This window comes from Natrix helvetica (genome assembly GCF_964273705.1).
Source record: "Natrix helvetica genome assembly, chromosome: 2".
In the NCBI taxonomy this organism is placed as follows: Eukaryota; Metazoa; Chordata; class Lepidosauria; order Squamata; family Natricidae; genus Natrix; species Natrix helvetica.
The window spans coordinates 106,877,380-106,904,171 of NC_138552.1; the positions used below are offsets into that span (position 1 = coordinate 106,877,380).

Sequence of the window (26,792 nt, forward strand, 5' to 3'; positions counted from 1 at the left end):
TAAAAATCATCAAAGTTGGAAAGGGAGGGAAAATTCTCACAGGATGGAGGTGGAGTATTATCTTAGTCCATTAACTACCTCTTGTATGACCTGCCCCCATCAGGCCAATTAGCAGAACCAGGTCTTCAAGCCCTTCCAAAAGGCCAAAAATGTTCCAGAGGGTGGAAACCACAGCAGAAAAGGCTCTTGAATTCCTTGTCTGACACGGTCTGTAGCATGCCCCATATGCTAGCATGAGAGGGGTGGGCCAATCCCATTGGAATGAGAGAGTTTCTCAGGATTGTAAGGAGTCACATACTATGTAGTCACAACAAAATTCTTTCTAGAAAGCCAAGATCATCCTTTGTCTCTGCACCGCTGCGCCTGACTGGAATTGGATGGGTGGAACTGCCAGCATGGCAGTGGGAGATTGGACCATATGATGGACTTGTGGGTGTGGGGTCAAGATCTTGAACTTTCAACTAAGTGTGGAAAACTAGGAAGCTTTTAGATTCAGGTTTTCCCAGATGTGCCAATATGGCTTTCTTAATAAATTGGAACTTTGAGCAGTATTTTGCCTTGGACTCTGATTTACTTTTGGATGCTATTTGGAACCCTGACATTAACCCTGACAATCAGCACAGGAGAGAATTGATATTAACAACAATGAAAGCATCCTAACCAGGTGTTAAGGGGTTTTTCAGAATATTGAAGGGATGGAGCTGACCTCACTTCGGAAGGTAGAATGTTGCATAAGGCAGGGGCCACAGCAGAGAAGGTCTGAGAGGAAAAAAAGCTAGGGGAGCAGACTTGCATGTTAGAAATTAAAACTGGACAAGTTATAATAAGCTAACACTGTTCATGAAATTTAATAAAAATAGGTATTAATACTGTTTTTAATAAATTCCTGACATAAAATGCCTTTCAATCAAGGGGGATTACTGTGTAGCTTTGCCTCTCATTCTCCCGTGCTTTTAACAGTAATATGGAAAACCTATGAAAGCTATGAAATCTTCACAAATTATATTCATAAAGTAACTTTATCTTGAATGGCTAATGTAGTTAAGATCTCTCTGTATTAAAAATAAGAACTTTTGTCTAGCCTTGATTCTTTTAGATTAGAAGATGCAAAGTATGTTAACTTATTTTCTCAGCTCCAGTCTTTAGAAGACATAGACAAGAGACAGTTGAATTCTAACCTGGGGAGTTTAGAAAAGCAAAATAACCATGTTGCCGAGGATGAAGGAGAAGAGGGCATTGAAGAGGAAGAGGACAGTTGGGGTAAATATTACATTGTGATCCTAATTTCCATATTGGCACACTAGAGTATCTGTACTTTTTATGTTCACATATATGGGTAGATGGATAGGTATATCTCTAAAGATCCTCTCAAGTATGTCCCAAAGATGCTTTTTTTCAAGGGGCAACTGGACTTTCTACTTTTTCTTTGAAGATGTTTTGCTTCTCATCCAAGAAGCTTCTTCAGTTCTGAGCTTGTTCATAAATTTTTAAGCAAGTTATAGGCTGAGGAAAGAATTTAAAAGTTTTTAACTTCTAGTTATTTTCTTGTATTATAAGTATCTAGTATTTTTAAATAATATCCCTATGATAGGAAGCTACACTTTGCTAGTATTTTAGTATGCGTAACATTTAAAAAATTAAGTTACATTTTTAAATTTTAAATCTTAAAATTGAATTGTTTTTATAGCTATCTTTTTTTGTATTTTCTCTATCTCAATATTTTTGTTTTTTTCTCCAAAGATTCCAGCTTACCTAAACCCAGCAGTGAACAAATTGCTTGTCTCAAGATGTATTTCGGTCACTCAAGTTTTAAACCGTAAGTTGTATTGGTTTTTTTAAAAAAAAAAAAAGGCTAAAAGACTGTTCCAAAAAGAAGAAAACTGTGAATTTAAGATAATCTATTTCATAAAGATAAACCAGAAAATCGTATCTGCCTCTTTTCTCAGTTTATTCTCAGCTTGCTTAAGATGCATCTCTCATTTTAAAGAGAAAATAATAAACATGTCTTTCTTCTAGATAAAATATGTGGGGATTTTGCCTCAAAGATGTTGAGTCTTCAGCAGATGTACAAATTCCATGGCATAAAAGAAAACATTCATATTCAGAATATATACAGTAGTCCTCGCTTAATTGGAATTGCTAAGCAAAGCAGTCACTTAGTGGGAAATCACATGACCCAACAGTGCTTTCCTCCTGGAAACAGACAAGAGTATTCAGTTTCACACTTTTGATCTTTGTTTGCTTCCTGACCACTTCCAGTCCTTGGGAATGCTCAAGTGCTTGCTTATTATCTTGTACCCATTGAAAGCAATGCGATCACACTGCAGCTTGAAAAAAGTACTGTTTTAAAACCTTTTTTCTAATCTCTCCACTATGTGGAGATTTCAAAAGCTTCCAGGCTTCTTTTAGATTTTACAGAGAGAGCTTTGTGAGATCTTTGTGTACATGATGCTGGCCTGATTGCTTTGTTTTTGATGTGAGAAAACCACTGATTTCCTTACAATCCTTTTCTCTCCAATCTCTCTGTTCTGCAAGGGAAAAGAGAGAGAAAAACACAGTCAGGCATATGCATACTGACTGCAGTGGTGATCACATGACTCAGGTACAGTCAGTGGTGTTATTTTTTTAACACCATTGTAACTTTGAACAGTCACTGAATGAAAAGCCAGTAGGTGAGGAAAAGGAAATCAACAATTGGTCACTAAAAGAAGCACCTCTATTTGCAGTCTCTTGTTATGAGATTCAGCTTTTGTCAGGTGTTACAGCTGAAATGGAACATTTTTATTATAGTTTTTTCCTTTAATTTCAAGGGTCCAGTGGAAAGTGATCTCCTCAGTTTTGCAAGAAAGAAGAGATAATCTAGTTGTTATGGCAACTGGTGAGTTTTATAGATTTCTCTTGGAATATTATTTAAATGTTTCTTAAAAACTTCATAAAACATGATTTGCTGATAATGTTACCAGATGTAGCTGTATCAGGTGTTTTTCCCCCACAGAAAAGGAACTGCAGGAATATTTTCATTGTGTATGCTGCTGGGTACAATAAAGTGGATTGGAGCATAAGCATAAGAAGAGGTTCTTTTCATTGCCAGGAAAAAAATCAATCGACCAATCTTTATTATGGTCAAAGACAAGCAAATAAAAGCACTATATCAATAATAATAGTTAAAAAAAGAACCAGACAGAGTAATATATTTTGATAGGTGGTAGATTAATATTGGAGAAATATTGGCTGATTTTCACTGCTCTCCCTTTATACACACTAAAAGTACTCAGTTGGTCTTTCTAAAAACAAGAAATTGCAATAAGAAATAAACATTGTACAAACTTTAATAGGAAGAAATGTACTTTTGGGACATGAGAGGATCTTGCCAAAGTACAAAGTTCTGTGAACTCCTAGTCTTGCTTTTCTCTGGATAGAACATCTTTAACTGCCCTAGATACTTTACTTTGTTAGAGAATTTGTGGGTATTTGGAGTGTTATCACTGCTTTAAATGTTCCAGGATTCTGACTGCAGACAAAGCATGGAACAGCCAAGAAAAGTTCTAGGTAGTTTGGCAAGTGATACTGTTGTGAAAGATTTGGGTTTTTGCCTCAAGTAAGATCTTAAGGGCTAGAGGGCCAACATGGCAGGATGGAAATTTCTTATGCCTGCTGTATCTGCCCAACCAAGGAGTTAGTGTAGTGTAACATTTAAAATATTGGCTTAGAAACCGTTAAAACTTGACCTTTAGCCACAGAAACTCACTGAGTGACTTTGGGCTTATCACACAACACATGTAATCATGTCATGTAAAGACATAAAATGATGCGTTTACACAACTTGCTGGGCTTAATCAGTGTTAAGATAGATAATATTTCTGTAGCTTCATGTGTTGTCTGAACTCAGAAAGTGGTTAATTTTTGTAAACACATTAAAGTACAAATGTAGCGTTATAATTCAGCCCAACCTACTTCTCAGGCTAGATTGTGTAGTCAAAGGAGAAGGAAAAGCAATTTATGTTGTTTTGTTATCAATTGAAATATACTGTAGTTCTGAAACATGGAAATCATGTGTCCAATTGAAAAAAAAATCAATCTGGAAAAGATGCAAATTAGGATAGTGAGGATGAGTCATTGGAGGAGAGGCTGAAACTGTATATCATCATTCAAAAAGACACATAGAGGCATATTAAAGCACCTTTGAAGTATATGAGAGATGGTGCCTATGGAAGGGGAGCTGGTGTGATGGACTACAGTGAAGCAGCAATTTCCCAGGAAGGAGCACTTTTCAGAAAGGGGAACAAGATGAAGCAGCCCAACCTGTTTTAATAGGAGACAAGTAAGGAAAGCCACTCCCTAGAATCTCCCAGAATGTATCCATTAGAGCGAAAATAGTAAGAGTTTATAATCTGTCAAGAGGCGGTCTATTGAATATAAGCAAATAAAGAACTGAAATGTATGAATTGTCTTCATTATTCTTGGGCACTTAGCCTGACAAAGTGTTTGAAAAAATATCTCACAGGAAAAAGTCTAACTTTTTTTTTAAAAAGGTGGTGTGTTGCCTTTGTTATTTGTTACCTGAACTGAAGAGGGCTTTGAACTCAATAAACTACATGACACCTAACTCTGTGGTGTTTGTATAGTATCATTCCTAATCCTAGTTTTAGCAACAACAAGCAAGGGCAAGGGCATTTCAGTTTTTTTGTGGGGGGAACAATACTAGAACCTTAGACACGTGATGGCGAACCTATCACACACGTGCCACAGGTGGCACATGGAGCCCTCTGTGTGGGCACATGAGCTGTTGCCCAGTGTAGCTCCACCACGCATGTGTCTCCCGGCAGTCAGCTGATTTTTGGGTCTGTGAACGCAGGAGACCTGCACTCATGCATGGGAGGAGTGCGGGGAGGGTGAAAGAAAGGACTTCCAGAAGTTCGGAAATGGGAGGCCACGGGAGGACATTTTCACATTCCCAGAGGGTCAAGAAAAGCCTCTGGAGTCTGGGGAGGGTAAAAAGTCCTCCCCTGCGTGCATACGCAGAGGGGGTGGTCACATGTGCATGCGGGGAGGGAGTCGCATATACAGGTGGGTGGGGCACATTGATTGTGGGTGTTGGTCGTATGCCACACAATTTCAGCATGCGAGGACAAAAACGTTCGCAATCATTGTCTTAGACCAGGGGTTCTCAACCTGTGGGTTGCGACCCCTTTGAGGTTCGAACGATCCTTTCACAGGGGTCACCTAAGACCATCGGCAAACACATATTTTTGAAAAAATACAGAAAACATAAAATAATTTTATGGTTGGGGGTCACCACAACATGAGGAAATGTATTAAAGGGTCGCAGCATTAGGAAGGGTAAGACCCACTGCCTTAGACTATTAAGATGAGTCATTAGAACTGCGTGGCAATTGAAGAATTTGGTTATGTATGTTCTCTCTTGCTCCCTTGCTTTAATATCAGATAAGCAAGGAATGTATCTTACAAATCATTTAGCATTGTTATGCTTATAAATTCTAAATTTCAGATTTACTTTATATATCCTAAGAATTCTTTATTTACTTGGGAATATTTGGATTAGTATTATTGTACCATTCAAGAATCTCTTGTTATTATTTCTCACTGTTACATGCCCTTCAGAAGGGAGGATAATTGTTTATCTATATTGTATACATGCATACTGCACTGTTCTGACCCCCCCCCCCCCGGTCCAGTAATGAATGCTGACACAGGCTTAGCTGGATACCACGCTTTAATAACAGGACTACAATCTTGGTGGCTGAAAGCCCAAACACGAACTCACAGATTAGAACCTTGGCAGCAACCCAGACTCCGATAGATAAAGATAACAGCTTCTCTAGCATGTTACAAACAGGAATCCAAAACAGATCAGACCAGATGTACTGCAGATTACTTTAAACGGTTGTATCCTGAAAGAATTCTCCTCCCAAAATCTCTGTTTATATAAGCTCTTGGGCGGGGCCACGCCCCAACCACCTGAGCTTCATTATCTTTTATGAGCTTGTTTCCGGAGCAGCTGTTGCCTTCGTTTCTCCGCCCGTCTTAATCTGGTGTCAGAGACAAACTCCCTCTGGTCTTCCCCACTGCTCCATGCCTCAGGCGCCTCCCGGTGGCCAACCAGCCTCTCTGGTCTCTGCTCTGCATCTGAACCCTGCCCAGGGTCCTCCACCTCCTCCATAGCCGACTCATAGGGGTCATCGCTATCTGAGTCGCTAAGCAGCTACAAAGGATCCTGCTGAGTCACAACACTGCACATTGGCTTGGATAACACATGCTGTCTTTCCAAATTACTTTACTCATTTTCATGGGCTGTTTATTAAGTTGGATATCAATCTTGATCTTGTTTGGGGTTTTTTTTTCTGCAAAGTTTAAATCTGAAAGGCAACTTGCATTTTTTCAGTGTTTGCAAAGGGTTTTAGTATAGGTACCATGTTTACCCGAAAATAAGACAGGGTCTTATTTTCTTTTGACCCCCAAAATATGGCTTGGGCCTTATTATCGAGGGGGGGGTAGCTTATTGTTTTGGGGTTGCAGGGCAACTGCACTCTTGCGAGTGGGCTCCCGAAGAGCCAACACAGCCTCAGGGGCAAACAGCTGTGTTGCGCTGTTACCGCAGCGCAACACAGCAGCCATGAGGTGACCACACTCACGAACAGCTGCCCAGCAACCCCCCTCTCCATCCGGGCAGAGTGCCGTTCACTGACCTAGGGATATCCTGAAGGCGCCAAGCCACGTGGTGCTCTGCCTGCCCTCCAGCTCCTGCAGCTTGGCACATTTGGGATGCCCCTAGGTCAGTGCATGGCGCTCTGCCCTGCTGGAGAGGGGGGTTACGTGAGCGCCTGTTCTGCCCCCAGCTTGTGTGCCTCCCAGCCTCACCATGCCCTGGCCCAGCTCTCCCTGCAGGACCAAGGTACCGCCGCCGCGCTCTGAGCATAACTTCTTCTCCGGCTTCCAAACTCTGGAGGAGAGTCTTCCTGCAGCTGGCCCACAACCATAGAGAGCACTCCCAGAGCGGCTGCTGCCGGAAGACTCGGCAGCTGATCTCTGAAGTTTGGAAGCTGGAGAAGAAGTTATGCTCGGCCCTGGTCCTACAGGGAGAGCTGGGCCAGGGCATGGTGAGGCTTGGAGGCATGCGAGCTGGGGGTGGAACAGGTGCTTGGGGAACCCCCCTCTCCAGCCAGGCAGAGCGCCATGCACTGACCTAGGGGTATCCCAAATGTGCCAAGCTGCGGGAGCTGGGGGGCGGGCAGAGCACCACATGGTTTGGCGCCTTTGGATACCTCTAGGTCAGTGAATGGTGCTCTGCCTGGCTCGAGAGGGGGGTTACACGAGCGCCTGTTCTGTCCCCAGCTTGCGTGTCTCCCAGCCTGTTGTGTGCCTCCCAGGCTGCTATGTTGTGCTGCTGCAATAGCGCAACACAGCTGTTCGCCCCTGAGCCTGTGCCCAGCTCTTCGGGAGCCCACTCACAAGAGAGCAGCCGCCCAGCAAAACCCCTCTCCAGTTGGGCACAGCGCCACTTACCAATCTAGCGGTATCCTGAAGGTACCAAGCAATGTGAGCGCCTTTAACTTCCCCCCCCCGGCTGTGCGACTTGGCGCCTTCAGGAAATCACCTAGGTTGGTGAGTGCACTCTGCCTAGCCGGCGGGTGTGTCCGTCCAGGGGGCTTATTTTTGGGGGAGGGCTTATATTTTTGCCCACCTGAAAAATATGGCATGGCCTTATTTTCAGGACATGTCGTATTGTCAGGGAAACACGGTAGTTCTTGACTTACAACCATAACTGAGCCCAAAATTTATGTTGCTAAGTGAGAAATTTGTTAAGTGAGTTTTGCCCCATTTTATGATTTTTCTTGCTGCAGTTGTTAAGTGAATCACTGCAGTTGTTAAGTTAACAACACTGTTGTTAAGTGAATTTCACTTCTCCATTAACTTTGCTTGTCAGAAAGTCGCAAAAGTTGATCACATGACCCCGGGACACTGCAACTATCATAAGTATGATCCAGTTGCCACCACCCAAATTTTGATCACATGACCATGGGAATGTTGCAAGGATCATTTGGGAAAAATGGTCATAAGTCACATTTTTCAGTGTTGTTGTAATTTCAAGTGGTCACTTAACAAACTGTTGTAAGTCGAGGTCAACCTGTAGTCCAATAACTCAAATCTCTCTCTCGCACACATTTATAGCAACTTTGGAAGCTGTGTATAGGAAAAACTAATATGTTCTTTAGTTTTATGTTTAAAATGTATTCTTTTTTTAAGGATATGGAAAGAGCTTATGCTTTCAATTTCCACCTGTGTGCACTGGAGGTACTGGTATAGTAATTTCCCCTCTTATTTCTTTGATGGAGGACCAAGTATTACAACTCAAGTAAGTATAGTAATACTTTCTAAAGTAGATAAGTGGGATTCAAATATAAATAAAATGCTCCATGTTTGCTTTATTTAGTTAAAGCCATTCCAATGCCTGAATATAAGCATTTGGAAGTTTTCTGACCCAGAATGCAGCAACTCAAGTAGTTGTGGATATATCTCATGTGGCAGTTCTACTTTGAGAGAAGCACTGGCTACTATTAGTTGATTTCCAGATGCATTTTAAAGTCCAGATTGTCAATTCATCATGGAGAAAGATATATGTGGGACTGCCTTCTCCTGATAAGATCTATTAGGGAAGGCTTTATTTATGCCTCCTTGATTAGAGATTATCACTACCTCACTCTTCTGGAATATTATTCTGTTCCAGATAGTTAAATGGCCCCGTTTCCTGTTTTCAAATAGTTGCTTATTATGTCTGTTCCAATAAATTAGATTTTTATATTTTGATTGTTGATTCCTGATTTCAAAAGATGTGATTTTAAATTTTAAATTAGATTCTTTATCTGCTTGTTTTAATGCTGAGTTATAGACCAAGGGAATTGTATGCTATTCAGACTTGGCCCATAAGGTCTGCAAAGAAATAATACGATTCTTTGCCATGCTACAAAAGGAAAATTTGCATAGAATCAGACATATTGATGTTGCTTTTGACAGGTTATGAATTGTTTTAAGTAATTGCTTAATGCATAGAAATAGGTTTGGTAATTGGGACATGGTGGCTCAGTGGCTAAGATGCTGAGCTTTCAATCAAAAAGATTGGCAGTTCAGTGGTTCGAATCCCTAGTGCAGCGTAACGGAGTGAGCTCCCGTTATTTGTCCCAGCTTCTGCCAACCTAGCAGTTCTAAAGCATGTAAAAATGCAAGTAGAAAAATAGGAACCACCTTTGGTGGGAAGGTAAACAGTGTTCCGTGTGCCTTCAGCATTTAGTCATGCCGGCCACCTGACCACAGAGATGTCTTGAGACAGGGCTGGCTCTTCGGCTTTGAAAGAGAGATGAGCACTGTCCCCTAGAGTTGGGAACGACTAGCACATGTGTGAAAGGGGAACCTTTACCTTAGGTGTGGTAATTAGAACACATGTTTCATTATCCCTGGGCAGTAATAGTTTTATGACCTTTCCTGGCTCAAGAGGCCTCTTTTTCATCACTCAAGTTCTGCTTATCTACTGTATTGACTATTGCAATGTGCTCTACATGGGGCTACCCTTGAAGAGTATCTGGGAACTGTAGCTGATGCAGAATGTGGTGGTATGAGCAGTTTTGGGTGCCCCTAGTGGTGTGCTTCTATCTGCTTACACCACCCTCAAGTCTTGCTATGCTCTGGCTGTGCCTCCACAGCAACTTGCAATCCATAGCCTGCCTTCAAAGCACCTGAGACACGCAACTTCCTCATTGATTTTGGTTGCAAGGAGGGGCTCATTTAAGGACACAGAGACCTTTCTTAACAACAGCAGTTGGGAGTGCAAGGGCTGCTGTTGCTAAGCAATGTGATCATGCTTTATGACCATATTGTCTAGCAACAGAAATTTGGGTCCAATTTTCATTGTAATTTGAGGACTTCCTATAGTAAAAATTTTATGAAAAGAAAACATTATTGGAGAATAAATGTGACCCTCATTTTGAATTAAGCAATGCTCTCAATGGAACATTTTTATTTTTGTTTTATTTTGTAACATATGCATATATATGCCAGGAGGAGGGGACTCTTCAGAGCCATTCAGGCACATTTGGAATTTTTGGTGTACTGTGAACTTGGTTTTCTTCTTCAGACATGTCATTACCAGGCTAGGTAACCTCACCAATACTATAGACATCTTAGATCAAATAAGTACTAGAAAGAGCAGCATGCAGACTATTGACTCTTGATGTTGGAGAGAATATGATGTAGAGCACAAACAAACAAACAATCATAGTTCCCACTTGAAGCGCAAATGACTAGGCTCAAAGTATTTTGGTACATTATGTAAAAACCCCAGTCTCTTATGAAGGAAAGAGAAAAAGAGGATGGCTAGCAGATAGATACAATTATAGCAGCAATTGGTGCAAAACAATACTCGCATAACATGAAGATGGCAATATATTTAGTATTATCAACAGCTCCCTAAACTCACTTCATGCCTTAGCTCTGATGATGTTATCTAGACTGATAATGGAATATCTGCAATAAGAAAACCAAGTTTAGGAAACACAAAGAACCCAATATTTTTACACACATACATTCTCCATTATTGTGAAATGTGAAATGTTGAGATTTTGTTTAGGTGCTTACAGAATCGCCTATTTACCAGAGGCCAAATTGGTGAATTTGCTTCATGCCAGTCCTTCTTATTCCTAAAGATGTTCTTATCTTGGCTTGTTTTCTGAGTATATTTCTGACAAAGTATTGAGCCAAATGTTTAAGTATTTAAATGAGTATTCAAGAATACCTGTGGGCTTACATGAGGCTGAGAGGCATACTTGGGATTAGTAATTATGCTGGTGATTACAATTTTGTTTTGCAGCATGCATGCTTTTTATTTAGGAAGTGTTAATTAAAAGTTTAATTAATTACATGAAAAGTTAATTAAATTTGCAACATTTGAAACACAGACCCTGGCAATCAGTGTATCAACTAACCATGCTGCAGAAACTTAAGATATACAGTTCTATGGAGAAGACTTGTCTCAACAAAATGTTTGCATACCATACAAAAAATGTTAAACAGCATGTTTTTTTCTTTATACATTGGACCCTGCTTACGTGAAGATGTGTATCTCTGTGCTTTCCATGAGACACAGGAATAGAATGTATAAAATAGAGGAATCATTTCTTGCTATCTAGATTTGATGCTCAGATTGCTATTTTGGCTTAAGTAGGAAGGGATTGGGAGTCGACCAAAGAATGTAAAGAAACTTTGAAAGTATTATTGCATATTTCTGCCTCTTCTAATAATGAAAAATGCACTGGAGTATATTATTTACATGGTACTTTGTACATACTGGTTTCTTTAAAAACATAAGACTATATTGCGTGAAATAGTATTTGGTTACAGTGATTTATAAACTACACATAGTTTTCTCTCTGTTACATGTCCTTTCTTTTCCTGGGAAATCAAAAATTTCAAATTTTGGGCTAGATTGCCAAAAGGAAAAAATAAATAAATCACAAAGCAGTTTTGGTAGCAGATTTGAAGTGAAATAAATTCTTAATTTAGAAAGTAGCCTTTCATTTCTAAAAACACACTTTTATTATAAATAAAAAAGCTTTTGATTAACATATGTGTTATATATTTTTTGTAATTTGGATGTGCATGTCACTCATTCCACTTCCAAATTCTTTTAGTGGTATAGTTTTTGAAAGTTTCATAGAGAGGTTTAAGCTTATTTTCTTCTACTCTGAAATATAACATTTCCAGAGCTGTGCAAGATGATTTTGAAGGCATGGACAGAGGAAAGGCATGGACAGAGGAAATAATTGCTGTACTCTACATATAATACAAAATCTAGCTTTTACTTTTTTTTTAGGAAAAGTTGTACTTTAAACTGATGCATTATTCATGAACTAATTTTTACTTTGGTTTGGTTTTTTTTCCCTGCAGAATGTCAGGAATTTCAGCTTGCTTGCTTGGATCAGCACAGTCAAAAAATGTCAGAGAGGAGATCAAAGCGTAAGCTTTATTCCAGCCCTGTATTTATATAGTACTGAAAAAACACTTTTCTCAATAAATATTGTTACTTCGTTGAAATGAATCATATTGAACTCAGTGGGACTTATTGCAGAGAATTCTATCACAACCAAGTCTTAATCAATACTTCAACTGTATGTAACATGAATGTTAGCTTACTTTTGTTATAAAGTAATTCTGTTTTCCTTTGCTTTACACAGGGGACAGTATAGAGTTGTCTATTTAACTCCGGAATTTTGTTCAGGGAATATTTTGTGGCTTCAGCAAATTGACAAAGCAGTTGGTAAGTGCTGATAGTTGATGTGCAAAACCTTGAATGTTTTCTTTAAGAGCCAAGAAATATCTTTATGTCTTTATATATTTATACCTCAACAAGGACTTGTGAGGATGCACAATTCTGCTAGTCAGTGGTAAGCTAGTTTATGGGTATGCAAAAATATCTATAAAACCTTCTTATACTATGTTTTGCACTTTAGTGCATTGAATTCTGCAGAATGTATAAATTATGCAAATTGGCACAATTTATTTCAATGTGCACATTCTATAAAACTTGTGGAAAATGAAGCAATTGATTCTCCTTTCTTTCTCTTAACCTATTTTTTTTTCTTTTTAGGTTGTGGCTTCTGAGATTTTGCAGCATATTTTTAGTTTTAATTAACTGTGCACACCATTACAAATTATTGGCTTTCTGCATGTGATGAAAACAAAACAAAAAATGTTTTCAGAGAGCAGCTGCCTACCATATTTTTTTGAGCATAAGACACTCCGAAGTATAAGACATAGCTTTTGGGGAGGAAAACAAGGGGAAAAAATCTGCCTCTGCCTCCCAGCAATTTGCCTCCTTGCAACAAACAGCAAACAGTACAGACCACATACACTGTTTGTAGTGTTACATTTCAGTCTATACTTGTACAGATACTAAAATTGATGTGCTTTCTGGAAGTATAGTTATTCTCTGCTATTTAAAAGAAGATACTGTTGCACAAAATGACAGGCTTAGACTTCTCAGAATACAGGAAAAGTTTATTTGGCAGCCAGGTTCAGAAAGCTAGCACATGGCTAACATTGCAAATTCTGGACAACCTTCATTATCGAAGCACACATTCTTATACATTCTCAAAAGCAGCGCAACACGGAAATACTTAACTCATTTCTTATTGGTTATTTTGGGGAAAAAGCCTTATAAGTAGGTGGGGGTCTTACTTCTCCTTTTGTTCTTGGGACACAGGTATGGACTACGTATCATTAAGGAACTTTATTTGAACCTTGTGGTTTGGACTTTTGACATAGGGACGTTGGCTAGAGCATATTGTGGTTAGAGGCTGATGACCTTTCTTTGTCCCTTTAAGCAAGCTTCTAACTGTCCCTTTTATGCCACGTCTTCATTCTTATATTTTAATTCATATTTTATTCTACTTTAATACAATAGCACTGGACCTCTTCAGTTCAAGCATTTATTTTAAAAAGCTTCTTCGTTTTGTTAAGCTGTCTAGAACAATAATAAAGCAGTCTTTAAAAAATAAGTCTAGTAATTTGAACATTCTATAGGCATTTATAGTTATTGACTTACCTCCTTGCAGCAAACAGCCTGATTAGCACAGCAAGTTTCACTTTCAATTTCAGCATGGGCCTCCCTATCATAAGCTTTTTCAGGCTGCAGGGATTGCCATAGCCTATTGCAGCCTTGCAAATCCCAGTTTCCCCGTTTGCTGCAAGGAGGTAAATTGCAGAGAGGCAGAGATCAAAGGGTTGGGGCTGGTGGGTGGGTGGGGCTACATTCAGTGTATAAGACACACCCAAATTTCCACCCTCTTTTGGGAAAAAGGTGCGTCTTATACTCCGAAAAATACAGTAAATAGCAATAGCGCTTCGACTTATATACTGCTTCATAAGGCTTTACAGCCCTCTCTAAGCGGTTTACAGAGTCAGCATATTTCCTCCAATTACTTGGGGCCTTGTTTTCCAACTTTGGAAACATGGAATGCTGAGTCAACCTTTAGCTAGTGAGGATCAAACTGCTGGCAGTTAGCAGAGTTAGCCTGCAACATTGCATGGAAGAATTTTGATGCTGAATACCACTGGCATGTTTTTTTTACTATTCTCAGGCAGAAGCACAATAAAACTATAAAACAAAACTATAAACTACTTATTTCTGCTTTCTCACAAACCCTACTCAAGTTTTTCCAGATTATTGGTAGAACAAGTTCCTTTATAGAACTAATTCAGAGCTAATTGTGCATTGTGTACTTTTTAAAAATAGTTGTGATAAAAGATCTTTAAGATTGTTATCTCTTTACCAGAGATAATGCTCTATTTATAGAAAAATAGATAAATTGCTTCAGCTCCTGTACGTTCTGCAGACAGCTCTTTGCTCTAAATTCTGAAAATGAAAACAAACTATACAGGACTATTTTTATTTCTCTTAAGGCATCACATTAATAGCGGTTGATGAAGCTCACTGTATTTCTGAGTGGGGACATGACTTCAGAAATTCTTTCAGGTCTTTGGGATTGTTAAAGAAACACCTTCCTAAGGTAAAGAAGCTTATTTATATTGTTTTTTCCCTGCACTTTAAATGTTTAAGTATGCATGTTTATATATATATATATATATATGTGTGTGTGTGTGTGTGTGTGTGTGTGTGTGTGTGCATGTGTGTGTGCAATGAGCATTGGAATTTCTTCGTTGGTTTTCACTTTCAGCAATAAATCCCATATGGTTTAAAACCGTGATGGCGAACCTATGGCATGCGTGCCAGAGGTGGCACGCAAAGCCCACTCTGTGGGCACGTACACCGTTGCCAGCTGGTCTTCAAGCGTGTCAGAGTGCCAGAAACCCAAGCTGGCGATGACACGCATGCCCACAGAGAGGGCTCTGCGTGCCCCTTCTGGCATGTGTGCCATAGGTTCGCCATCACGGCTTTAAACTATATGGGATTCTGTGATTAAATCTGTAAACCCAAGAAAAGACCGTGACTACACATGGTGGTTAAGGCTAAAAGTAATACCACTGTGTGCTTGGCTTCAGTTTGATTTGCAAGAATTAGTCTGCTATGTGAATATACTCCATGTGTTTGTGGGAATTTAGTTGTTTGTGGTCAAGGTTTCCAGGATACATGCATGTATACTAAATACTGTACTCAATTCAAAGGCTTCTGATAATTTTCCATTTCTTAACTTTGTATTGTCATTTAAAATAATTAGTAAATTCAGCTTTTTATTCTATCACAGTTTTCTTTTTTTCTTTTTAGGTTCCTATTGTTGCATTGACTGCAACAGCAAGCTCTTCAATTAGGAAAGATATAATAGACTGTTTGAATTTAAGAGCTCCTCACATTACTTGTACCAGTTTTGACCGACCTAATCTATACCTAGATGTTAGGCGAAAATCTGGAAATATAATCCAGGATTTATTGCAGTTCCTCATTCCAAAAGACAACAAGTAAGCAAGCTCTGAAATATATTGACAACTTGTTCTTAACTAGAAGATCATTTTCATGGAATAAATCTTTTAAACAGTTTTTAGAACCCTGTTTGGCTTATTTGAGGATTTGGGAGTCAATTATTAGCTTTCAGTATAATCTACCTCAGAAAATGTTCTTATGAATACAAGCTTGAAGGGAGAACGTATATAGTGTATATGCCAGACAGAAATGCAATAAATCAATAAACTAAAGCTTAATTGTGGAGGTTAGAATGGAGCTTGGACATTAAAGAAACAGCAGAAGATGGATTGGTAAACAGGCCTGCTATAAAGTCTGTTGTGTAAATACAGTGTGTTACTGATCATTGCAATCCTTTTTCCCCCCTGCTTTTAAAACATTGTTACAGAGGCCAGATTGGGTAGTAAAGTCGTATACTCACTTCCTAAATTATGACTGTGCTCCTCATGAGAAAGAAATTATTTTTATATTTGTTGGGGAAGACTGCTTTACGCATAGCCTCAATATACTATTTGGTGAGGGTTTTAGGTTTTTTTCTGCAAGGCATTATACGGTATCTGTTCTTGTCAGGATGGAGTTTAAATTGGGAGAGAAAATACTGTTGAAGTAGAAGGGGTTCATATTAAATAATTTGAATCTGCCAATGTAAATGTCAAAGAGAGAGAGAGAGAGATCAGCGTAACATTATATCATGCCTCTATCTACAAAGTTTTACATAAACTACTCCTTATAAGGGAAGACTAGTTTGTTTTTTATATTTATTGTTAGCTCTATTTTTTCCCACTGTGGTTTTTTATTTTAATAACACAGCTTGCAGATCCTTTACATTTTAGGTTACCAAGATAATGTCATTAATTGTGTCTTTGATTGATGTTCCTTCCACAGATTTTATAACCATGTTACTCTTCCAACCTAGCTTCCTTTAATGTATTTTCTTCATATGGGTGGGAAAGTGTGCAGCCTTGTTGTACTACTATTTCAATCTGGAGTCAGTCTGTTTCACTATGTTCTGTGTGTACCGTGGCTTCCTGACTTGTTTATTTATCTTTTATGATTTTAATGCTTTTAATCAAGAGTCACTTCAAAATGAGATGGGCAGCAACTAAATTTAAGAAAGAAAATAAAAATAAAAATAAGTTAGGACAATGAGATACTCTGGGATTCCTATTTTTTTCAGCACTTTCCACAGCTTGAGATGAGTGACACAATTGAAGGCAAAAAAGAATAAAAAGCAGTCAGCAAAATAACTAAATAGCTAAATAAAGAGAGGAAATAATAAAGAAAAAAACCTATTTTCCACCACAAACATACATTCTTGACATTGCAAAAAAAGAGTCTGTCACACTTTCAGAAGCCTTCATTTTGTATTCTTTACCAGTTCTTTCAATTTTAGTCATATGCAAATTTTGTACTTCCTTTTTCCTATGTTTTCAGTTTTATTCCTTTGTCCTATGTTTTCAGTTTTATTCCTTTGTCATAAGCATTCCTTGACTCATGCATAAAATTTATATTTGAAACAGAGTTTTGGGCAGATCTTCACCAAGTAGCATTCTTGTTCATTCTTGGGTTTCCAAGTGACCTAAAATATTTTTGTACTTTGATATTGTTTTCATCCATGCATTGACATGTACATTAATCATTGCTCTGGATTACATTCCTTAGTATTTTGGATAGTTTCCCCCAACTCTTTCCATATTCTTTCATTATCATAGTTAGTAGAATTTAACTTGCAGTTGTTACCAATCCTATATTGCTATTTTCAAAGAGCAAATAAGATGAGCCACTTTAGCGTTGCTTTCCTGCATATATTTATCAGTTCTGCTTCATAAGATCAGACTACCTTCATCCAGGTTTATTACATGGTTCACCTTTCTTAATTTTATAACATATCTATTGAAAGTTTTCATTAGTTCTCCTTGTATTCATTACATTATATTTGTTCTCTTTACATTTATTTCTCTTCGATTCCAAGTTGTAATCTTTCATGTAGCCTGATCATTCACGGATGGATCCATATGTTTTGATTTCAAATGCCCATTAACTCTTTGTCAATTGAAGCTTCCACATAATGTTTTCTTCGTAAAATAAAGAGTCATTTAGTTCTACAAATGCCTTGCAAATATATAAATCATATTATTAGTCTGTATTTTTCCCACATGATATGGAGGGAGAGGAATGGCCTTGAGAGACAGATGAAAGCTGCTGCCAAGGCAACAGTTAGATAAAAGAAACCTGAGTCGGGGGCAGGAATGCAATCTATGCAGATGTCTCAGACAAGACCTTTGCTACTTCACACAGGAATAAAAGTGGAGGTGAGGGAAGGCACATTCAAACTTGCAAGATTCTGCTGCTATAACATTACAATAAAATTAGTGTTAGGTTACATGAGTTTGGTTTCCTAATTGGACCTATTGAAGGCCTGATATGTGAACCTGTGTTTGAGGAAAAGGCAATTTTAATGTAATGTAAATTGACATTGAGATTTGTCATACGCTAATCAGTTTATTAGCTATTCTAATAATTACTGGAAAAAACTCACATACAAATGATTTCTACTTATTTTTCTAATCTTAGGTCTACATATGAATTTGAGGGCCCCACCATTGTTTACTGTCCATCAAGGAAGACTACTGAACAAGTAGCTGCAGAGCTAAGAAAATTAAATCTAGTTTGTGGCGTATACCATGCTGGCTTGGGAATCAAGGCAAGAAAAGATGTCCACCATAAATTCATGAGAGATGAGATTCAGGTATGGAACAACTTAACTTGTTAATCTAATTTAGGCAAATGAAACATACAGAAGAAGGTTTCCATATATAAAACAACATAAACATGGGGACCTTGGTGCTCTCTGAGCTTGAACCAAGGTCAGAGACCACCAAGGACCCCCAGTTCAACCCTGAGCTACAAATAATCAGTTCTATTGGTACCATATAAATGTCTTGTTTCCCATTTCAAAATCAGGACCCACTAGTTAATAAAGTTGATTATGTCTTGTTGAAGTTGATATATTAATTCTCTGTGTTTTTATTCATAGGATGTGGCTATATGTTTTTTCTAGCATTTTTAAATTGATTATTTCAAACGTTTTGATGAAATATGAATAATATAGTTACATTTCTTCCTTTCTTTTGAAGCAATATAGGTTTGTACATTATTTACATCAGAGATATGCTATATAAATGCCAATAGTTTACGTTCAAACCTTGTTTTATGTAACCTTGTTTAATTTATGTGGCTGTTTTTAAAGGTTATGAGATTTATGCATATATTAATATTCTGAGTATAGTTCCTGTTTTTTTAAAAAAGGAGGACTGGGGAGAGAAACTAGTCCATCTAAATAATATTAGGAAGTTTTAACATTTAATAGAGAACTTCTGATGGGTACCTTGAATATGTTCAATTGATGATCTATCTATTAGAATTTCATTAATATTTTAGCCCATGATTTTGAATAATATGATCTTATTGCATGCTTTAATCAAACCAATATATATGTGTGTGTATGGTTGAGTGTATGTATGTTTGTGTACACATACACATACACACACATATATGTATAGTGCTGCTTTTTGTGAAGCCTTCTGAATTTCAGTATTTCTGCATAAACATGATCAAGTCCTAAAACTACTGTGTTTTCCCAAAAATAAGACCTAACCAGAAAATAAGCCCTAGCATTATTTTTCAGGCTGCTTGTAATATAAGCCCCACCCCCAAAATAAGCCCCAGTTAAGATTGCCAGCCAGACAGATGCATTTACTATATTTTCCCCAAAATAAGCCCTAATAGGAAAATAAGCCTTATGTATCTTTTGGAGCAAAAAATAATATAAGACTCCGTCTTATTTTCAGGGAAATATGGTAATGATAGATAGAGAACACATTAAACAAATGAGTATAAAACATTATACTTGTTCATTGATTTTTTGAGGAAAGTGACCCAAAATTATATTTAATATTTGTGTGTGGAAGTTTGAAACAGTTAAATCTATGCTACAATTGATCACTACAACTGAGTCTTTAACAGCTTACTTAAATGATTCCCCCCTCCCCAAATTCTCTTCTTGTTATTGCATGATAGGTTTTGATTCTTGCAGACCTAAATTAGGTTCTCTCCCCAAATCAGGAAGGCAGATTCTGGTTGACTATTTAAAGCAAGATTTAACTTTCCAAGAGCTTTTTTGACAGTGGGATTGTCAAACCCGGGGAAATCAGAAGTTCCAGACCAGGAGTCCTCAAGCTTTTTAAATAGGAGTCCAATTCACGGTCCCTCAGACTGTTTGGGGGCCAGACCGGCTGGGTGGGTGTGGCTAGGTGGTTATATAGGTCATGTAGGGTGGGCATGGCTAGGTCATGTGACTAGGTGGGCGTGGCCAATTTAACAGTCCATTAAACTGCACACAAATTTAACTTTAATTTGTTTTGCTCCTGGATGTGTTTTATTTGCTTTTGGTGCATGTTGCTCTTTTGGTTGACTTTTCTTTTTACTAGATCATTTTTTTCAGTTGTTTAGGAGTCTAGTGGTCCACTTCAGGAAACTCAGTTTTGCAGCAATTCTTCTTAGCCCCAAGGAGCTTACAATCAATAAGTCAGTCAGTCTCAGTCTCTCTCTCTCTCTCTCTCTCTCCCTCCCTCCCTCCCTCCCTCCCTCCCTCCCTCCCTCTCTCTCTCTCTCTCTCTCTCTCTCTTTCTCTATTTATCTTCTTGAGGTGGGTAAGGTGAAAAATAGGCCATTTTTTGCCTCCTGGGGTGTCTATGCACCCCATTCTTCACCTTCCCCACCTCCAGAAACATTCTGCAGGCAAAAAATAGGCAAAAATGGCCCATTTTTTGGTCAAAAACAGACCGTTTTTACTCATTTTTTGGCCTCCTGGGGCCGAAGGTGGGTGGGGCAATGTGGGCGAGGCAGCCCTGTGGTCCTGTGCGGGCCAGATGAATGACTTCAGCAGGCTGCATGTGGCCCCTGGGCCATAGTTTGAGGACCCATGGTCCAGACAGTTCTGGATATATACCCATATATAAATGGGTATAAAGATTTATTGCAAGCTTAAAGTCTCTAAAAGTATCTGAACTACTAATGGTCCAAGCAAATTGGTGGTAGATAAGACTCACTGGAATACAAAGTGGGCTGGACATAGATGTTTTGTGGTTGTGAAGTGACTTGAGACTGATGACATGTTTGAACTCTCTCTCAGACTCAGCTTTGTCACAGTGGTGGGTTGCAGGTGGTAGGCCCCGGTACGGGCATACCGGAGCCTGCCCGGAGCACCGGGTACAGTTCCGGTACGGTGCTCCAGAGGGCCCACCCACCCGCCCGAGTTCCTTACCTGTCCTTTAAAGCCTTCTGCGCTTCTGCGCACGCACATGGTGCATACAGCCCCTATGCGATGCTTCACCGAGCAGCTGGAGCATCGTGGAGGCTTGTGGAGGTGTCGCTGGAAGGTGTGCATGCGTGCCGCACGCGTTCATATGGAGAACACCGGGCCCCGTTGCAACCGTGGCCCGGCGTTCCGGAACCCACCACTGCTTTGTCATCTTCTCTACAGTTCGCATCACTGCATGTGTTTTCCTAGAAGATGAAATATTTGGGGACACTTTAATTGGGATTCTTATCCTCAGCAGTGACATTTTAACATATGTATTGGATTTAGTAAATAATATAAATGACTTGGAATTCAAATATTGTGTTTCTAAGCTGAGTCTGACAAAACATTAACAAGTCATAGTATAAAAATACTTAATGCAGATCAAATATTAATATTGAAAAGTGCATTAATATTGAGATGAATGTAACTGATATTGGAGATTTTGGTTCTTCTTTGCAGTGTATAGTCGCTACTATAGCCTTTGGAATGGGCATAAATAAAGCAGACATTCGGACAGTTATACATTATGGAGCCCCAAAGGAAATGGAATCATACTACCAGGAAATTGGAAGGGCTGGCCGTGATGGGCTTCCAGCCTCTTGCTATGTATTGTGGACTCCAGCTGACATGAGCTTGAATAGGTAACTGCAACTCTGACTTGCTTTGTATGCATAAATGTTAAAACCACCATGTTGAATATTTTAAACATTTGCAGGTAGCCATTGTTTACTGACTGCTTTGTTTAGTGACTGTTCACAATTATGAATGTGATGAAAAAGTAATGTGACCAATACTCACTTTACATCATTGGCAGATTTGTAAAGCAAATAAAAGCTGAAAACTGAAGTAAGACCGTACACACAGTTGCTGTTTTACTTACTGACCACTTCACTTAACAACTGAGCAGCCAGTCCCAGTTCTGGTCCCTGAGTGAGGACTACCTGTACATAAAAGTTGGTTGGCCATGTTTAATATTTCATTGATGTTTGAATTTTACAATGGGACTACAAATTCAAATTATGAGTTACTGTAGTTCTATTCTATAATTCATTTCCTGTGCATTAGACCTGCACTGTGATGAAAACAAGTGAGAATTATTTACTATTTTAAAATTTTGATACATACATACAATGATTGTCAGGGGAGGAGGAGCTTCCGAGGCAGATGGCGGCTGTCGTGTGAGCTCCGCAAAATTGCGGAGGGGTTTTCCATCTGGGAGAGGTGCTGCCGACCCCTAATGCTACTCTGAGGGTCGTGCTTTGTCGACGACCACCCCCCGATTCTGCCCTGGCCAGGAGGGGCCGGGCAGGGCGTTTGGGGCGGTCAGCTGGCTAGCGAGAAGCTGAAACACCGAAGGACGCCGAGGACGCCGAACGCGCCAGCGCTTAGGCGGAGAATGGAATGGAGAATGGAATGGAGTGGAGAAGGAGAACGGAATGGAGTGGAGAAGGAGTTATGGAATGGTTTGCTGGCTGTGGCTGTGGCTTCCCATCTGGCTAGTGAGAGCACCAGATGGGGAGCGTGGAGCGCGGAGCTGAGCGTGGAGCGTGGAGCGCGGAGCTGAGTGTGGAGTGTGGAGTGTGGAGCTGAGCTGAGTGTCAGGCGGCTAGAGAGGAACGGAGGAACGGAGAAGAATGGAGATACGAAGTGGGTCTCGTTTGGCTGTGGTTGCCCGTCTAGCTGGTGAGAGCGCCAGACGTGGAGCATGGAACGGATCATCTGGCACCAAACAGAGAACGGAGTGTGGGAGGCGTGAGGGAGAAGCGCGGAGAGGCTGGAGAGACAGGAAGATGATGAGAAAGATTGCAAGTATGTCGGTCTGTTGGTGTGCTGGCGTGTTGGCGTGTGGGCGTGCTAGCCGGGGCGTTGGCCAGAAACCTGGAGGACTGCCTCGTTGTGTGAGAGGCGAGAAGGGAGACGGAGGAAGATCTGAACGAAGCAGCTATAGGAGGGGTGAGCCGGTTAAAGTCTCTCAGAGCAGAGCAGACACAATTAAATGGCAAACCTAGAACCTAGGTTTGAATCCTTGATACTATTCTGATTGTGACCTTGGCGTTTGCTTTTAACATCTTTTTAAACATCTTTTAAATATCTGCTTTTTAACATCGTTTTAACATCTGCTTTGCCGGTTCCTACACCATCTTGAAACTCTCCTGAATGAAACCCGGGGAGGCGACTAGCCCATCAACTCACCCTTTTCATCTTGGGTCAGGAAAACCTTCTCGACAAACAAATGATTTTACATCTATTTCTTCAGCACCAGTTACCAACTAACTGTACCCCATGATTCCATTTCTATGTACACGAAGCCGGAATTACTGCGGCTGCGGGAATCCCCTTTCTCGCAGGTCTGGCCTTCAGCCCTTTCGAGGGCCCACCTTGAGGATGGGTTTATTAACCCTGAGAGGTGGAGGAAGCGCAAATTAAGGGGTTTTTTAGTAAAATATTTTTTAAGAATTTGTAGGGATCCTGGGGTTGGGGGGTGGGAGGAGGGGGGGGAACAGGTCAGGAGGGATGGTAGAGCCAGGCATCTAGGTGTGGTCGAAGGAGGAGGGAGCGGAGTGGGGGAGGAGAAGGAAGATAGCATTCCTGTGCAGGGCACTTTAATACCAACGGTCGTAGGGAGGGGCAGGTGCGAGGACAGTTTAAGAGCACGTAGTCGGTTGGGAGACCGGGGTTTTTGGTCATTCCCGGTCGTTTGTACCAACCCCTGCATACTAGGTGGTCAGGATCTACAGACCCAAGGCCTGAGACTGCTGTTATGCAATGCGAGGTCCGTTGTCAATAAGGCCCCCCTCATCCACGATCTAATTTTGGAGGGGGACCCGGACCTCGCCGGAATAACCGAGACCTGGTTGGGCCACGAGGGAGGTCTACCCCTTGTGGAAATGTGCCCTCCAGGTTATCGAGCATTTCACCAGCCTCGGGCCCAGGGAAGGGGCGGTGGGGTAGCAGTGATTATCCGGGAAGACCTAGAGCCGAGAGAGTTCACTGTGCCGCAGACATCCGGGTGTGAGTCCCTCGTCGTGAGATGGGGCCCAGGGAGGCAGTTGGGCCTGCTGATAGTATACCTGGCTCCTCGCTATACTTCAGCGGCCCTGCCCGAACTCCTTGAGCTGATCTCATCGGTGGCGGTTGAGACCCCCAAACTTTTAGTGATGGGGGATTTTAATCTGCCGTCGATGGGAGAAGCGTCTGAGGGGGTTCGGGAGTTCATGGCTTCCATGACAGCCATGGACCTGACCCAGTTAATTCAGGGCCCTACTCACGAGGGAGGCCACACCCTGGACCTTGTTTTTGTCTCTGGCCAGTGGACGAGTGATCTGGGAATAGGGGATCTAGACACTATTCCCCTGTCATGGTCGGATCACTCACTTCTCCGGCTGGACTTCCCTGGTGCCACCCCCCGCCGCGAGGAGGCGGAACTGGAAGGTATTAGATGGTTCCGCCCCAAGCGCCTGATGGAACCGGATAGGTTCCAGACGGAACTTGGGCCACCTACTGTGGACCTGACCCGCCCCCGAGTGGAGGACCTGGTAGACGCATGGAATAGTGCGACTACCGGGGCCCTAGACCGGGTGGCGCCTTTGCGGCCTCTCTTGCGGCGACGAACCACCCTGGCACCTTGGTTTACCGAGGAGCTAAGGGTGATGAAACGCCACAAGAGACGCCTAGAGAGTCGTTGGAGATCCTCCCGTTCCGAATTTGACCGAGCACAGGTACGAGCATATTTGAAGACGTACCTTGTGGCATTAAGAGCGGCCAAACGTCAACATTGTGCCGCTCTTATTGCGTCTGCAGATAACCGCCCTGCTGCCCTGTTTCGGGTGACCCGTTCCCTCTTGTTTGAGAGACCACGGGAAGCCCCATTACAGGGCAGAGCAGAGGAGTTTGGGAATTATCTACAGGATAAAGTCGCTCAAATCCGGATGGGATGGACCCCTTTCAGTGATTCAGTAGAGACGCCCGTTGCGAGTCTTGAGGGACCGCTTTGGGAGGAGTTCGACTCGGTTACCATCGAGGATTTGGACAGGTTGCGTGGACGTCTGCGACCTACCACATGTTTATTGGACCCGTGTCCCTCCTGGCTTGTACTGGCATCCTGGGAGGTTACGCGCGACTGGCTCCTGGGCCTGGTGAACGCCTCGCTGGGTGAGGGTTCTCTACCGGCCGCCTTGAAAGAGGCGGTGGTGAGGCCCCTGCTCAAGAAGCCTTCCCTGGACCCAACGGACCTAGTCAATTATCGTCCAGTCTCCAACCTTCCTTTTTTAGCGAAGGTTGTAGAGAGTGTGGTAGCACAGCAGTTCCCACGTCACCTGGAGGAAAATGATTATCTAGACCCGCGCCAGTCCGGCTTCCGACCCGGGCACAGCACAGAGACGGCCTTGGTCGCATTGGTTGATGATCTCTGGAGGGCCAGAGATAGGGGTTGTTCCTCTATCCTGGTCCTATTAGATCTCTCGGCGGCGTTCGATACCATCGACCATGGTATCCTGTTGCACCGGCTAGAGGGGCTGGGAGTCAGGGGCACCGTCTTACGGTGGTTTGGCTCCTACCTCTCTGATCGGACGCAACGTGTGTTGACAGGGGAGCAGAGTTCGACCCGGAGGCCACTCACATGTGGAGTGCCACAGGGATCGGTACTCTCGCCTCTCCTGTTCAACACATATATGAAACCGCTGGGCGAGATCATCCGTGGTTTTGGGGTGGGATATCATCTGTATGCTGATGATACTCAGCTATACATTTCCACCCCGAACCACCCCAATGAGGCCGTCGAAATGATGTCCCGGTGTCTGGAGGCCGTACGGGTCTGGATGGATGGCAACCGACTAAAACTCAACCCTTCCAAGACGGAGTGGCTGTGGCTTCCGGCCTCCCGGTTCAACCAGGTGTTTCCATCTCTGGCCATCGGGGGCGTCCAACTAGCCCCCATGGAACAGGTGCGCAATTTGGGCGTCCTCCTGGATGCCCGGCTGTCCATGGATAACCATGTAACAGCCGTGGCAAGGGGGGCGTTCCATCAGGTCCGCCTGATGCGCCAATTGCGCCCCTTATTGGACCGGGATGCCCTACGCACAGTCACCCATGCGCTAGTGACGTCTCGCCTGGATTACTGCAATGCTCTCTACATGGGGCTTCCCTTGAGATGCACTCGGAGACTACAGTTGGTCCAGAACGCGGCCGCGCGGGTGATTATGGGGAGGACTAGGTACTCCCCTGTAACACCTCTCCTGCGCGAGCTGCACTGGCTTCCTGTGGTCTACCGAGTGCGTTTCAAGGTTTTGATTATGATCTTTAAAGCGCTTCATGGCACAGGGCCTAGTTATATGCAGGATCGCATCCTGCCCCACACATCCCTACGACCAATTCGCTCACACAGAGAGGGACTTCTCCGGGTGCCGTCCGCCAAACAGTGCCGGGGGGCGACACCCAGGAGCAGAGCCTTCTCTGTGGTGGGCCCAGCCCTGTGGAATGACCTCCCCCGTGACATCAGGATTACTTCCGATCTCCGCTCCTTCCGTGTACAGCTGAAGACCCACCTCTTTCAATTATCTGGCCTGGCTCAATCGTAATTATTCTTATTCCTCCTAACTGTTTTTAAATTGTATTTTAAACGTTAAATCTTAATTTTATATCGGGTTTTTACAATTGGGGTATTTTAATGCGGGTCTTTTAACTGTCTATATGATGTAAATTGTTTACCTCCTCCGAGTCCGTGTTTGTGTATCTGTATGTATGTTCTGTATGTACGCCTATGTGTTTTATATATTTTCTGTGTTTTATATGCCCCATTGTACGCCGCCCCGAGTCCTACTTGGAAAGGGAGCGGCTAATAAATTCAAACTTATTATTATTATTATTATTTTTTCTTATATTGATCTTTAATACATCAACGTTCAGGCCCATATAACTTTTAGGATATTACAATCTGTCATGTTG

General features: G+C 41.5%; 1 protein-coding gene across 4 annotated transcripts in view; it reads left to right on the forward strand.

The window, feature by feature from the left end:
* Nucleotides 1-26,792, forward strand: part of WRN (WRN RecQ like helicase) — a 70,933-nt gene that overhangs the window by 20,095 nt on the left and 24,046 nt on the right. For all 4 annotated transcript variants that reach the window (XM_081940145.1, XM_081940147.1, XM_081940148.1 and 1 more), the window contains 10 exons: nucleotides 1,134-1,260; nucleotides 1,741-1,816; nucleotides 2,811-2,878; nucleotides 8,266-8,374; nucleotides 11,956-12,024; nucleotides 12,243-12,325; nucleotides 14,470-14,576; nucleotides 15,293-15,483; nucleotides 18,059-18,233; nucleotides 21,309-21,490. In XM_081940145.1, the coding sequence (XP_081796271.1) occupies nucleotides 1,134-1,260; nucleotides 1,741-1,816; nucleotides 2,811-2,878; nucleotides 8,266-8,374; nucleotides 11,956-12,024; nucleotides 12,243-12,325; nucleotides 14,470-14,576; nucleotides 15,293-15,483; nucleotides 18,059-18,233; nucleotides 21,309-21,490 (1,187 nt within the window). The remainder of the gene's footprint in view (nucleotides 1-1,133; nucleotides 1,261-1,740; nucleotides 1,817-2,810; nucleotides 2,879-8,265; nucleotides 8,375-11,955; nucleotides 12,025-12,242; nucleotides 12,326-14,469; nucleotides 14,577-15,292; nucleotides 15,484-18,058; nucleotides 18,234-21,308; nucleotides 21,491-26,792) is intronic.